Below are 12,945 nucleotides of genomic sequence, written 5' to 3'. Positions count from 1 at the left end.
GTGACTCTAGAGGATCATAAGAGCAATATCTGAGGTGAATTACTACTCCAGATGACCTTGTTTTGTTAAAATTTAAATTGAAAAGTCTAGCCAATGACACCCTCGATGAAATGTGAACTAGACTAGCAGAGATTTTGGCAATTCTAGTGCGATATGATGATTTTGATGACGCCAACTACTTTAGGATGGCTAATGAGCTGTTCAAGGTCAGCTGTTGTCAACCTGCAAGCGTTAATAAAGAAAGAAGCACTGTCAAAGCTCAATGTATTATTATATAATCAAGTTTGCCAGTCAAGGCTTTGCTCAGTGAACCTTTTGTCCCGCCACAGCTCAGGCTGGAAGACTTCTTCCCAACAGGCAGACTGATAAATCTCAGATCAAGAATGTGCAGAGTGTGTTCACCTATGCAAATTTGAAATCTGATTTCAGTCATTACCCACAGATCCCAAAGAAGAGCCTCTGAGATGATGGACGGGTTTGTGAAAGCCACCAAGGGAGGAAAGCCTGCCATCTGCTGAACTAATGTGCATCTGAGCAGAGGAAGAAATGATATACACAATAATAAACCATATAATGAATTCCAGTACAAAAGCCGTATCAAACATTCTACACCGTAGCAATCCTCAGTTTTGCTTGGCACTGTCAGAGAATTTATCATTTGCTATTCAAATGCAGTTTGCAGTGGTGTAGAAAGTTTCCCCAAAAAATTGACATACTTTTAAGTCCCGTAACAGTCAGTTCTCACTCAAAATGTCTCAATTTTTAACTAGATGTGTAAAGAAAACTGTTTAAAGTAGAACTGTAATATTTTACTTTCACAAAACACTAGCTAACCATTTTGTTCATAATTTCATTATAAGTTGAATGAAAGTTGTAAAAACAAATGAAATTCTTACAGTTTTGTTGCTATTTAAAAAAAAAAAAGGAGGGGAAAAAAAAAAAGCACCACATACCAGTAAGCTGTATGTAACTTTAAATCACACTTGCTTTGGTGTATATTCAATAATTACACTATCAGGAAAAAAAAAAAAAAAAAGTACACTTTAAAGCTCAGCAATGCAGTACATGACCAATCCTTTAGTAGAGACAAACCAGCAGGCGCAATGAGATGATTAATCCCCCCCCCACCATCCCGGCCCATATTAATGTGTTATTCCAGAAGTGTGGATCAAACTGGTAGCCCTCACATATTAGTACTACAGTAAGTCTTAATAAAGATTGGTTGACCCCCGCTGTAGGCAGTGTGATTGTAAATGTAATGTAATAAGTCTAATAATTTTAAAACGGAGCAGATGTTCTGTTGTTGTTACATGTTGTTAATGCACCTGTTTGCATACTTTTCTTGTGTGGTCTGCCCAAAAATTAAAACAAATATATACACTTGCACATGTAAATAACAGTTTACATTTTAATTATTATATATATATATTTTTTTTTTTCTACATCCTGGTACATTCATTTACACTTGTAAGTATATATTAATTTTCAGTAGTGAGCCAAGTGAATTATTTCAGAAACTAATTTCAGTAATATATTTTTATTCTTATAATTGCTTTAAACAAAAAGTTGAAACTGTCTCGTGTGATGCTGGCAATGGATGGAGCAGGAGTTTGTGTTTTGGTACCTGACACGTGGTCCATCATCAGTGATCAGCGGGTGAGAGTGTGGCAGTGCAGCAGGGCACATTACACACAGACATTCACACCGAGATGAAATAGCCGCGTCTACGTGGATTTGTCACTCAAACAGCCCCGCTCGGACCTCTCGCCATATATGTGCACTAAATGCAGAACATGGCAACGACACTGTCACACTTTTTGTTGCACTTCGACACTGTGGGCGCTCTTAACAAAGTTGAATTTCCAATATGGTTGGAGAGGTTGTTGTTGTCGAGCGGGTTGTTGTCATGTCCCCGCAGTGCCTGTAGTGGTGCTGTGAGGGAGTCTGCCGTGGATCTGACAAAATCCTTAGCAGCCAACCTACTGCTTAAAATTTGATCGAGCGTTTATTTTACATGCATCCGAAAGTCAAGTCGCGCCGAGCTCGATGAAAATCACTATTGTTAATCTATCTCGGGACATCGATGCACGAATAGCCTAGCGGATCGTATTAGACATTTCGGCCGTCTATCTGGAGTGAATACCGTACAACGGCCCGTACCAATTCAAGGTAAGCGAGACCTCGACCTCGATTTATGGCGACACCGCTTCGCGCAGGCAGGCGACTACCACTCGACGCCGGCGCCTGTCCAAGCTAACAGGCCACTTTATCTCGTGTATTTCTCCCGATACTTGAGCATCCACTTATTTCAATTAAAACGCCAAGCAGAATTTAAATGTGTATTTTTGTTATTTTGTCTTGCATTTAATTACGTAACCTAAAAAAAAACACTATTAATATATATATATATATTTTTTTTTTTTACCGGAGGCCCCCGAGGTCAGGCCTTAGCTTCGCGTGAAGCCCTTTTGTTTGAGCGTGTCGGTGGGTAATATGTTTATATACAAGGGCATAAAACGTTATAATTTAAATGTTTATTGTGTGTATGTTCCATTCACATTTTAGATTCCAAATAATATATAGAGGGAGACCCTTCGTGTTGTCGCCATTTGCAGAGGTTTCCGTTTCCTGGTTAGCTACCGCCTACTTGTTCGTGTTTTTAGCTTCCTTAGCTAGCAAGCTAACGAATATTTTTAAATTTTCGTAGAAGCCATGATGTAAATAATATATAATAATCACGGATCGAAAAAAATCAAATCAAAATCGATAATTTGTTTGTGAATAAAGACATAGGTAGTCTTCACGTCTAGTTACGTACACTATTAATTCAATTCAAGTTTTGAAACTGCTCATCGGACTACATGCTAACTTGGACAAGCTAGCTCCGTCCGACCGACCGTTTCGGTGAGTTATCGTTTGTAACCAACCAATACGCCCTTATTAGCTTTCTTTGGAGCTGTTTGGTATTCCTTTAACAACAACCCGATTTGCAGTACCTTTATTCAAAACAATTTTTTTTCTATGTGCACGCTTCACGTGTCGGAGGCACACTGACACTCGTAATACCAACTAGAACCCCTTAAAGTCAATGATAGGTGCTACTAAGGTAGATGGTTTGAGCTTATGTTAAGTAACCTGTAGCTCAGTGTTTACATTAACGGTCGAATAATATTTGTTGAACTGTTCGCCCGCGGTGTGTATGTGCGTGTGTCCATACAGGCGAATATTGACGGACTTAGCTCATGTGACACTTGGACGATGACTCTTTTTATTTATTTTTTTAACAATAACTCAAGTGTCGTGTGTACTTTAGAGACAGGGGCAGTTATAAACGGATTAGGGGTTTGTACGATTGTTTCTTAAACGTATTTCTCCAGTTATAATATATTCTTACACTAGTATGTGCAAACTAAATTATAATGTTTGAGCATTTATTTGATATCTTTGATATCCTTGTTAATATCCAGCTAAAGGGTCATGTAGTGATTCACTCTCAGGCCTCACATTTTAGAGCAGTAGTATAACAATGAGGGCATAATAGAAGAATGAATTATTAGTATAACTTGCAGTTGTCCTACTTTTGTGCAGAAAAACAACCAAGGATATTGAGTAAACGCTCAAACGACTTTACGTAGGTTTTGAAGCATTGAATGCGTATATGCTGCAAAAAGGGCTTACTGTATAACCTCTTTACAGTTGACTGAAAGAATAAGGAATTGTCTTAGATCTGAATGTATGTGCATGGTTACGTGCACATTTCAAAGCATTAACGATGTCATTCTTTCTTCCTAATCTTTATCCTATCAGCTGATGTTGTCAAGAACAAGAGTCACGTGATGTATGAAGGCAAACACATACATTTCTCAGAGGTGGACAATAAGCCGTTGTGCTCGTACAGCCCGAAGCTCTGCAAGCAACGCAGACTCAATGGCTACGCTTTCTGCATACGGCACGTTCTGGAAGACAAGACCGCCCCCTTCAAGCAGTGTGAATATGTGGCCAAGTATAACAGCCAGCGGTGTACCAACCCTATCCCGAAGTCAGAAGATCGCAGGTGTGTAAACTCTAGCGCTCTGAACTTGCATAGTAGCTCGTATGTGTACTAAAAGGAATTGTAACTGCTGTTCCAGGTATTGCAACAGCCACCTGCAGGTCCTCGGCTTCATCCCCAAGAAGGAACGCAAGAAGAAACACGATGCTTTGGAGGAAATGCGTTCGCGGGCTCACTTGGAGTCAGTGGCCCTCAACATAACGGTGCCCCCTTTACCATTAGCTTCCAATGGTATAAACGAACTTCCGCCATCGCCACCCTGTACACGCCTGTTAGCCCTTCCCGATGGGGAACTCCTGGATCCGTTTACCTTCTATGAGGACGACACAGACGGGGAGGAGATGGGTCCTCCTCGGAAAAGCAACGCCATCAAGAAGAAATTGCAGAGTCGGCTGGTGCTGAACCAGAAAATCTGCCAGGACGCGGACCGTTTCCGGACACCTTCTGAGCACTTTAATCCTTCCCCTGTCCCCCGCGTCCACCCCTCGTCGCCGCTCAACACGCAACCCCCACGGCAGCAGTCAGGTCTTCTCCAGCCGCCCCCTCAGCAGGGTCTATTATGCAATCCAGCACCACCTCAGACGGTTAACTTCTTGCCTCCCGGGATGCCCGTTAATGCACCAACCAATCCCGCGCAGCCGCCAGGGCCGTCGCTCGGCAGGAAAGCACCTTCGGCTTCCAATCACATGGTGGTCATGCGACCCGCCTCCTACTCACCGTCGGCCCGCTGCCTGGCCAGGTTGCAGCATCTGGTACAGCTGTGTGCCAAGAGACACCGAGAATATGGAGACCTCTTTCCTCATTTAGGTAATTCACTTTGATGTATTTAGAATAGAACTTTATTTGTCTTTTTCAAGATAAGCAGAAATTCATTTTTAAAATACAGCTTTCAAATCGACATCCAATACTACCTAACATACTACAATTATTAAGAAACAAAAACAAAAAAACACGGCACCATGACGATACAACTTACGATACAACTTGTAAGTACAGTGTTCCCTCATTTATCGTGCGTTCATCTTTTGCAGCCTCGCTGTTTTGCTGATTTTTTTATTTTTTATTTTTATTTTTTTTTACAGCTTGTTTTTTTTTTTAAATTATTATTATTACAGCGTGCTTTTTGGTTTGTTTATTTTATTTGGTCTTTGTGCGGCCGTATCTCTCAAATGCTCCGTCCGACCGGGGACATAGGGATTCATGTCGACGAGACCTTTCCAACGGTGTCTGTCCCGTCGCTCTATGACATTGCATTCTGGAGTTAGAAAATATATACTGTGCTGTATAATAAGGAAATTACAAAAACATACTTTTAATGTGTAAAAAAATGACTGTAAATGAAACAAATATAAATATGTGAAAAAGTATTCATAATAAACTAAAAATCATACCAAAACAAAAAAAACAAACATGTATAATAAATGAAATAAATACTGTGCTGTATAATAAGTAAATTTACAAAAGAAAACATTTTTAATGGAAAAAAGGAATGGAAATGAAAAAAAAAACAACATGATGAAAGAAAAAGTATTTATAAAAAAGTAAAAATTATACCAAAATGAAGAAATATATAATAAACGAAAAAATATATAATGAATGGATTTTTAAAAAAATAATGCGGATTTCCATTATCGCGGGTAGTTTTTGGAATGTGACACCTACGATAAATGAGGGAACACTATTCGGCATATTTAAAGATTTTGGTAAGGTGAGACGCACGGGCTTTTCTTTGCAGGACTGGACTGGTCGGAGGACAGTGCTGATGATGATGATGATGATGAAGAAGTCGAAGCGGAGAGATTTGTTCCTGGTCTGGCCACTTGGAGGCCGCAGAACGGGTTTGTTACTAAACATCAAGACTCAAATCCACTGAACTTCTCCTTTCACGGCGGCGACTGATCCTCTCGTCTTGAAACAGGCTGGAGGACGACACTGGCTCCTCGCGGAGAACGCGGCTGCTGAGGCTTTGCTCGTACCTGCAGCAGAAGTATAAGCACATGTGCAGGCAGGAGAGGGCGAGCATCCGCCAGAAGAGGTACCGCTACGCCTTCCGGAAAGCTTTGATGCACGCCGCCAGTAAGAACCCAGACTGCGCCGGGCAGCTCATCCAGGAGCTGCGTGGTTCCTCGCAAAGCCCCTCGAGGTAACCTCGAAAAAAAAACTACTTTCAAAAGCATTATTTTTTCAACCAATTAAAGTGATTCCTGCGTGCTTAGCGCTGGATCAGAACACCACCACAGCGGAGCACCCGCGAGACCGCAGAACACAGACATGGGGACGTGTACAGGCAACACAAAAGGCCAGGCCTGCAGCAACAGAGCACTGCCCTTCACCAAACACTGTTTTCAGCGTATCCTTTTGAACAACTGGAAACGGGTATCAAAGAGGTAGAGACCGCCATATTTAAGGAGTTTGCGGTTGAAGTAGTGTTGATGTTTTTCATAAAGGCTGGACGATTTTGAAAACTAATCACATTGCAATTTTTTCCCCCTCAATATTGCAATTGCGATTTAATATGAGATTGTTTTATATTATTAATAGTGATAGTTGTCAAGGAGACCAATAACCGATATTTCAAGCCGATATTCATTTGTAGTAAAAGAGAAAAATACTAGCGTCAAAATAAAAATAAAAAAAAGAAAACTTTTAATTTGAAATAATTTTTAAACAAAGCTGTCAATTCTTCATAACAAAATTGTAGGGAGCTTCCAAGGGTCATCTGCATGTCTCGTTAAGCTAAATTAAAAACTAAGCAAATAAATGTTTCCCTAAAGTAAATAAATTAAATAAATAAATCAATTAATCTGTATATGTTAGGATGGATGCATCTCCAGTAAAAGACGATTTCATATGCATCTGGATACATGAGGTGAGATAAAAATTCAAGGACCAATTGGAATGATTACATTTGATGCACTTACTTCGTCTTAATCAAAACCCAATTTCCGAATCCAATTGGTTTTCGTTACACCTCTTAGCGTCCACATCTGTTTGTGTGCTCAATCAAGATTGTACCCATTTTTGCACCATCAAACATTTCGTAAATCAAGCCCAGTTGCCGGGATTTAGTTTATCCCTCGGGTCAAAAATGCAGTTTCATCCAGTTCAGCTGCACTTCACGTGCTGAAATATTCTCACTGCAAGCTCTCCATCTCTCCGGGCCTTCTTTTTTCTTCCTTAATTGTTCTCCGCAGACATTCTGTTGAATCGCTCCCAGCAGCTGTTTGCAAGCTGCACAGCCAAGTTTGCAGATGGTCAGCAGTGCTCCATCCCTGTGTTCGATATCACGCATCAGACGCCACTCTGCGAAGAGCATGCCAAAAAGATGGTGCGTCCCCCGTTCGACATCGTCTTTGCGTGCGGTTAAGAATTGTGTTGACGATTTCCTGTCCGTTCTCCACAGGACAACTTCCTACGCGGGGACTGCAATCGGCGAGTGCAACACCACCATCACCACCACCAGCAGCACCAGCACCAGCGTAAGCCGCGCAAAAAGACCAAACCTCCGGCACTCACCAAAAAACACAAGAAGAAGAGGAGAGTGCCGCGGCGGCCTCAGAAACCCATTCCTCCCGCCTTGCCTCAGGGGTACCTGGGAATGCCGGCGATGAGCCTCGCTCTGTCCTCCCAAGCCAGCATCAGGTCTGCTGGAACCTGCAACGTTAATTACACGGATGCGTTCACACAGGTTTGTCACATTGTCATCTTTTTTTTGGCAGGAGCCCCTCGACTCCAGAACTGAGTACAGACGAACTTCCTGATGACATCACCAATGAAATGGAAGACATTCCCAACGACCTCGAGTTGAACCAGGAGGATTTTTCTGATGTTTTGCCGAGACTACCTGACGATCTTCAGGACTTCGACTTGTTTGAAGGTGATCAAGTGCAAATTTAGACGATATTTTAAACCATTTTTCAAGTGTGAGAGGAAAGAGTGATTAGTGATTAGAGAGAGTGATTACTGCTTTTCAAATTGACAAACAAAAACTTGAAAATTGAAAAGATAAGGAGAAAACAAGCTTTTTGTGAAAAGATACATTTTCAACAACAGTGACTTTGGCACTAATATTTTTAGTTTAGTGACGCTCTGTGAATGAGGTTTTAGTGTGACAAAGGCTTTGAACATTTACGTCATCCTTGAAAACGTTCTATTTCGTCAGATTTCATCAGATTCCGTCATGATTCATTCTAATTCCATACGCCGGCAGCCCATTGAAAAGAGATACAATGCTGCCATCTGCTGGCCACAGTTAGTGGGTGTTTTTGATTTCACAACCCATTGACCAGGCAGGCAGTGCTCCACTTAGACATTGCACTGCCCATTGATTTAAAAAAAACAAAAACGTAGTTGACGACATTTAACGTTTATGGCGGCATACATCGTGATTTTACTAATCGTTATTAAACGTTTTTGGCGGTGAAAGAGTTAATCGCAAAGAAAGTCCTCAAAGGGGTTCACAAGCACACAAAGATCAACGACATCCCCTGTAAACCACAAAAACTCACACTTGGGTTGCATCGTGATGTTTACATTGCTGAAGCCTACAAAAATCCAGATTTCACATTTCCAAATGATGTGCAAGTACGTGGGAAGGCTGACGTTTGCTTGTGTTTGCAGGCAAGAACGGCGACTTGCTGCCCACCACGGAAGAGGCCGAGGAGCTGGTGCGAGCCCTGCAGCAGGCCATGGGGTCCTACCCGGACTCGCTGGTGTGCCTGACCTCCATAGGAGACCTCGCCCCGTCAGAAGGTGTGGACCACCGAGCCATGACCGTCTTTCCCGGCGCGGTCCAGCCGGTGGGCATGGGGGACATCCTCCACGGTCGCCTCCCGACGGAGAACTTTCCCAACCTGGAGCTGGAGGACAACATCCTGCAGTCCGCCGCCGGCCACTTCGCCTCCTCGCCGCCATCTCAGCACACAGACCTGCCCCAAACGTCAGCCGCCGTCGCCCCCGCCACCGGCCCCCTGCTCACTCAGGTCCCCGATCGGACGTTCGCCCGCGCGCGCCCGCCTCAAACCCTGGCCAAGTCGGACGCGCCGGCGACGTCGTCCCCCCAAGCCGGCCGCTACGCCGGCGAGCACGTGGCCTCCCCGTACAGCGAGCAAATCCCCTCGCCCCACGCCGGCCCCTTCCAGACCGACGCCCCGCTCCTGCTGGAACCCCCGCGCTCGTCGTCGTGGAACAACCTGCCCCTCCCCCTCGCCGACCCGGCGCCGTTCGGCAACCTGGTGGCGTCGGAAAGTCACCTGATATCCACGTCGCTGTCCACCCCGCCGGCCTGCAGCCACTCGCTCAACTCGCTGACGCTGCAGCCGCTGGCGGCGCTCTCGGCTCTCCCGCCCGGCGGCCTGGCGGGCTTGGCCGCGCCCCCGGCGCCCCCCAGCTCGTCCCCGCACGACCCCCTGACCTCCTCGCAGCCCAAGCAGCAGCTCCCGCAGTTCAGCGCCGCCTTCGGACACCAGCTGGCCTCGCACAGCGGCATCCCCAACGACCTGCAGCCCAGCCACAGCTCCACGGCGCCACCTGCCGGCTACTCCATCGTTAGTGCCACCACTGCAAGTGCCAACAGCGCCGCCTCCGCCCCTTTCACGCAGAGCAACTGAGCGCGGGCGACGATGGGAAAGCCTTCTGAGCGTTTGTTTGTCCGTCATGTCAAGCTTGAGGTCCGTGTTGGAGTTCGAATCACTTTGGAAGTCTACTAGTGCTTCACTAGTATGCACAGTTTTGCCTGTTATTGACCTACTAGTGAAGCCAAAGAGCATACTTGTACACGGGCCTTAAGCTGGATGTCCGGGATATGGAACAAATGCTGAAATGGAAGATTTATTATTATTATTTTGCATAGGCGACAGCTAACAGTGCACGCGTTTTGATCGAATTTGCACAACGTCTCATCAAAGAGCGTCGTACCTTGACTTGCGTACAAGTACCGTGTTAACGAGTGAACAGTTTTGCCTCACTCGTGACATGTCCAACTAGTGAGGCCAAAGACTTTACTAGTTAGCGGTCCTTAAAATGGAAGGCTGTCTATTAAATGCTTAAATGGTTTTATGGTGTCCATCTTGAAGTCAGTTTACTAGTATGCTTTTTGTCCTCATTTTATTAGTACAATCTTAATCTAGATATTGAATAAGATTCAATGCACTAGTTGAACAACTGTCTTACTAGTAATGTGGACAACGGATTTAGCACAAATGAATAAATGCTCGAATGGTTTGCCTTGAAGCCGTTTGAGCATTTGTTACTTGATATCTGTCTTAATTTGGCCTCGTTGGCCAAAACTGGCACTCGTAGTGGTAAGACAGTCGTTCGCTAGTTGCTTACTTTGTGCGCTGATTTGGATGACAAGTGTACTCGTACATAGATCTGGATTGTTGGATAGCAACTGAGTTAGAAACTCGCAAGTCAAGGTACTGCCGATTCGGTCTGCTTGTTTGATGCCTTGAGATTTTGTCAGCCAGTGTTTAGTCACAGATTAGTAGTGAAGGTGGCTAGTAGACAGACGACATGATATTCTGTCACGGTGCGCACAATTGATCGTCGTGGAATCCCTGAAAAAGTTTTCCCCCTTTCATTGCTGAACAACTCCTCCCGCCTTTTGCTCAGATGGCTGTCGCATCCTTTTCATTTTCCACCTGTTTCATACACTGCTCGTTTAAAGAAAAGAAAAAAAAAAAGACAAAAAAAAACCAAACGCTCCTGACGTATATAGACACGGTCACCCCAAATACTTTTAAATCTGTTTTTATATCGTGTGTATGCTGTACATGTGCTCATTTACGCGGATTTCTCGTCTAAAAATCTCTGACCTCACTGTTGGTTGTGCGACCCGCTTCACAAAAGGTTACTAAAGCAATAAACACGTTGACGTCGCGTCGCACTGCAGGATGATAGTCGAGTGGTTCCATGTAGCTTCGCCTGGTGAGTCCAGCGTGATGATGATTATGATTATGATGATCACGGTTATTACCCAGGGACTCCATTGTCCACTTTCCAAGGTGCTCCTGTTGCTGACTTTTTGCTCTCATTCAACTTTCAGGGGTGTCCAGGCTACAGCCCGGGGGCCATTTCAGGCCGGCCAAATATTTGTTTTAAATTTTTTTTGCAGTCCATGACGTATACTAAAAATTACATTTGTTATTATTACTATATTAGGCAGGAATGTGAGCGAGATTGGCTGTTTTCGGTCCAGGAAATGAATATGTGGCTAGAACTTTAAGCTATGTAAAGACGCAGAGAAACTATGAATACCAAAAATGGCAAAAATATTTCTCTTCATAACTTGACAGCGGAATAAAGATAATTTCATTTTTTTTTGTTTGGACACCCCTGCATTATACGTATATTTTGTTGAAACCTCTCATTTGTCCTCTTTGTCACCAGGCAGGTGTAGCACGAGGCTTTCGCTTGTTCTACATTTAAGATGGCTCGGTCAGTTTTTAAGCAGATTTTTTTTTTCTTTTTCTTTTTAGATGAATAAACTGGATTTTAAATGAAAGAAAACGACAGCAGGGCAACTTCTGACCTTGGATGCACACATATGAGGCATTGTGTATAGCGTAACGGGCTCTATCCTGGGGTTTGTCGGTGAATTATTGAGTAGCAAACGGGCAGAAATAGTCACTCGCGATGTGTTCAGTGGAACGTGTAGTGTAGAACAAGTTCTCATGTTTTTCAAATGGTAATCAAACGGGTTGTAAACGCTCTCTGGACCGTTGGATGGATCACTGTCTGTTTGCTGTGTACCTTGTCATGTTAAAGTAGTCGGAAGAATATTTTTTTTTAAATAGCGATCAAAACCCCGGGAGAGATTGCAGATGTTAAGTGCGTATGAAAAGGTATCAAAACAGGAATATATTCATCTACCGTTGAGTTAGTAGATGGACGTTGTAGTTCAAGAAGTTTGCACAGAAGTGAAAAGGATTTAAGCCTGCCGTTGTTTGTCACTGCGTGTCTGTTCTGACGTGTTATTTTGTTTTATTACGATTTTTCGCTTGCTCGTTAGCGACACTTCGCCCCCGTCGCCAGTTTCCAGCTGTGAGAAGGCCCAGTTCCATCTCCTTTCCAAAGAGAACACACATCGTTGTAGCTACACCACAGACGCCTGCAGTGTTATTACATTAAGTGGAAAAAAAATATCTATCTATAGTCCCCTCCAAAAGTATTGGAACAGTAAGGCCATTTCTTTTGTTTTTTTGTTGTGCTGATCCAAATGTCATCAGCATACAATAAATACAAAAGGCTTGACCTCGTCGTTCCAATACTTTTGGAGGGGACTGCATATATTCTATTTGGATTGTTTCTTTGCCAGCAAAAGAAGGTAATACTGCTGTCTCCACATTTAGCATGAGTAGTCGCTTCGTCCCACTTTCCTGACTTGATGTAGAACAAATTGAACAGGGCTCGTAGGCACATGTAACTGCTTGTATTGACAGATGGCTGACAAATTCCATATTCATTGAATGTACTGTTTTATGGTTTTGAAAGCTAGGACGAGCTCAAATCTAGTCACCTTTTGTTATCGGTCCTTGTTTAATTGTCTAAGGTATTTTTTGTATACAAAAGTTTACATTTTTATGTCTATTTTTCTTGTGTACAAGTTATGTAATATGTGTACAAACACTGTATGTAATATCTGTATATAGTGTGACAAATTTGATCTTTTGTTTTTGGATGTATAAATAAAACTTGCTGTGAGGTATTTGCTGACACAAAGAAGAGTTGATTATTTTTTTTATTTTTTTTTATTTTTTGCTTGATTTAATTTGCGGGTTGTCACATTGTATGTGGTTTGCTAAAACGAATTAGGAGTCTACTTAATCGTACTGAAATTGCAAAATGAGATATTGTAATAAATTAATTAAAAGATATATATTGTGAAAATTGCA

At 43.1% G+C, this 12,945-nt stretch overlaps 2 protein-coding genes across 7 annotated transcripts in view; one reads left to right on the top strand and one right to left on the bottom strand.

The window, feature by feature from the left end:
- LOC144030112 (disintegrin and metalloproteinase domain-containing protein 23-like) overlaps positions 1–3,267 on the bottom strand; it is a 27,408-nt gene extending 24,141 nt beyond the window's left edge. For 2 of the 3 annotated variants that reach the window (XM_077536089.1, XM_077536088.1), the window contains exons 1-2: positions 1,625–3,267; positions 437–530 (exon numbers count right to left, since the gene is read on the bottom strand). The gene's annotated coding sequence lies outside the window, so the exon portion shown is untranslated. The remainder of the gene's footprint in view (positions 1–436; positions 531–1,624) is intronic. The other variant, XM_077536090.1, reaches the window with a different exon arrangement.
- Positions 1,668–12,945, top strand: LOC144030109 (INO80 complex subunit D-like). Of its 4 annotated transcripts, none has more exons than XM_077536080.1 (10): positions 1,668–2,169; positions 3,808–4,054; positions 4,131–4,858; positions 5,787–5,889; positions 5,970–6,194; positions 6,268–6,401; positions 7,246–7,379; positions 7,455–7,693; positions 7,771–7,928; positions 8,672–12,945. In XM_077536080.1, the coding sequence occupies exons 2-10, from the start codon at positions 3,837–3,839 to the stop codon at positions 9,658–9,660; spliced, it is 2,928 nt and encodes a 975-aa protein (XP_077392206.1). In that variant the 5' UTR covers positions 1,668–2,169; positions 3,808–3,836; the 3' UTR covers positions 9,661–12,945. The 4 variants fall into 4 exon arrangements, with proteins under 4 accessions (XP_077392206.1, XP_077392210.1, XP_077392207.1 ...); XM_077536084.1 differs by lacking the exon at positions 1,668–2,169 and adding an exon at positions 2,465–2,484; XM_077536081.1 differs by lacking the exon at positions 1,668–2,169 and adding an exon at positions 2,640–2,904.

Source organism: Festucalex cinctus, chromosome 11 (genome assembly GCF_051991245.1).
Source record: "Festucalex cinctus isolate MCC-2025b chromosome 11, RoL_Fcin_1.0, whole genome shotgun sequence".
In the NCBI taxonomy this organism is placed as follows: Eukaryota; Metazoa; Chordata; class Actinopteri; order Syngnathiformes; family Syngnathidae; genus Festucalex; species Festucalex cinctus.
The sequence above is the reverse complement of the archived record's forward strand: the minus strand, read 5'-3'. Positions and strand labels throughout refer to the sequence as shown.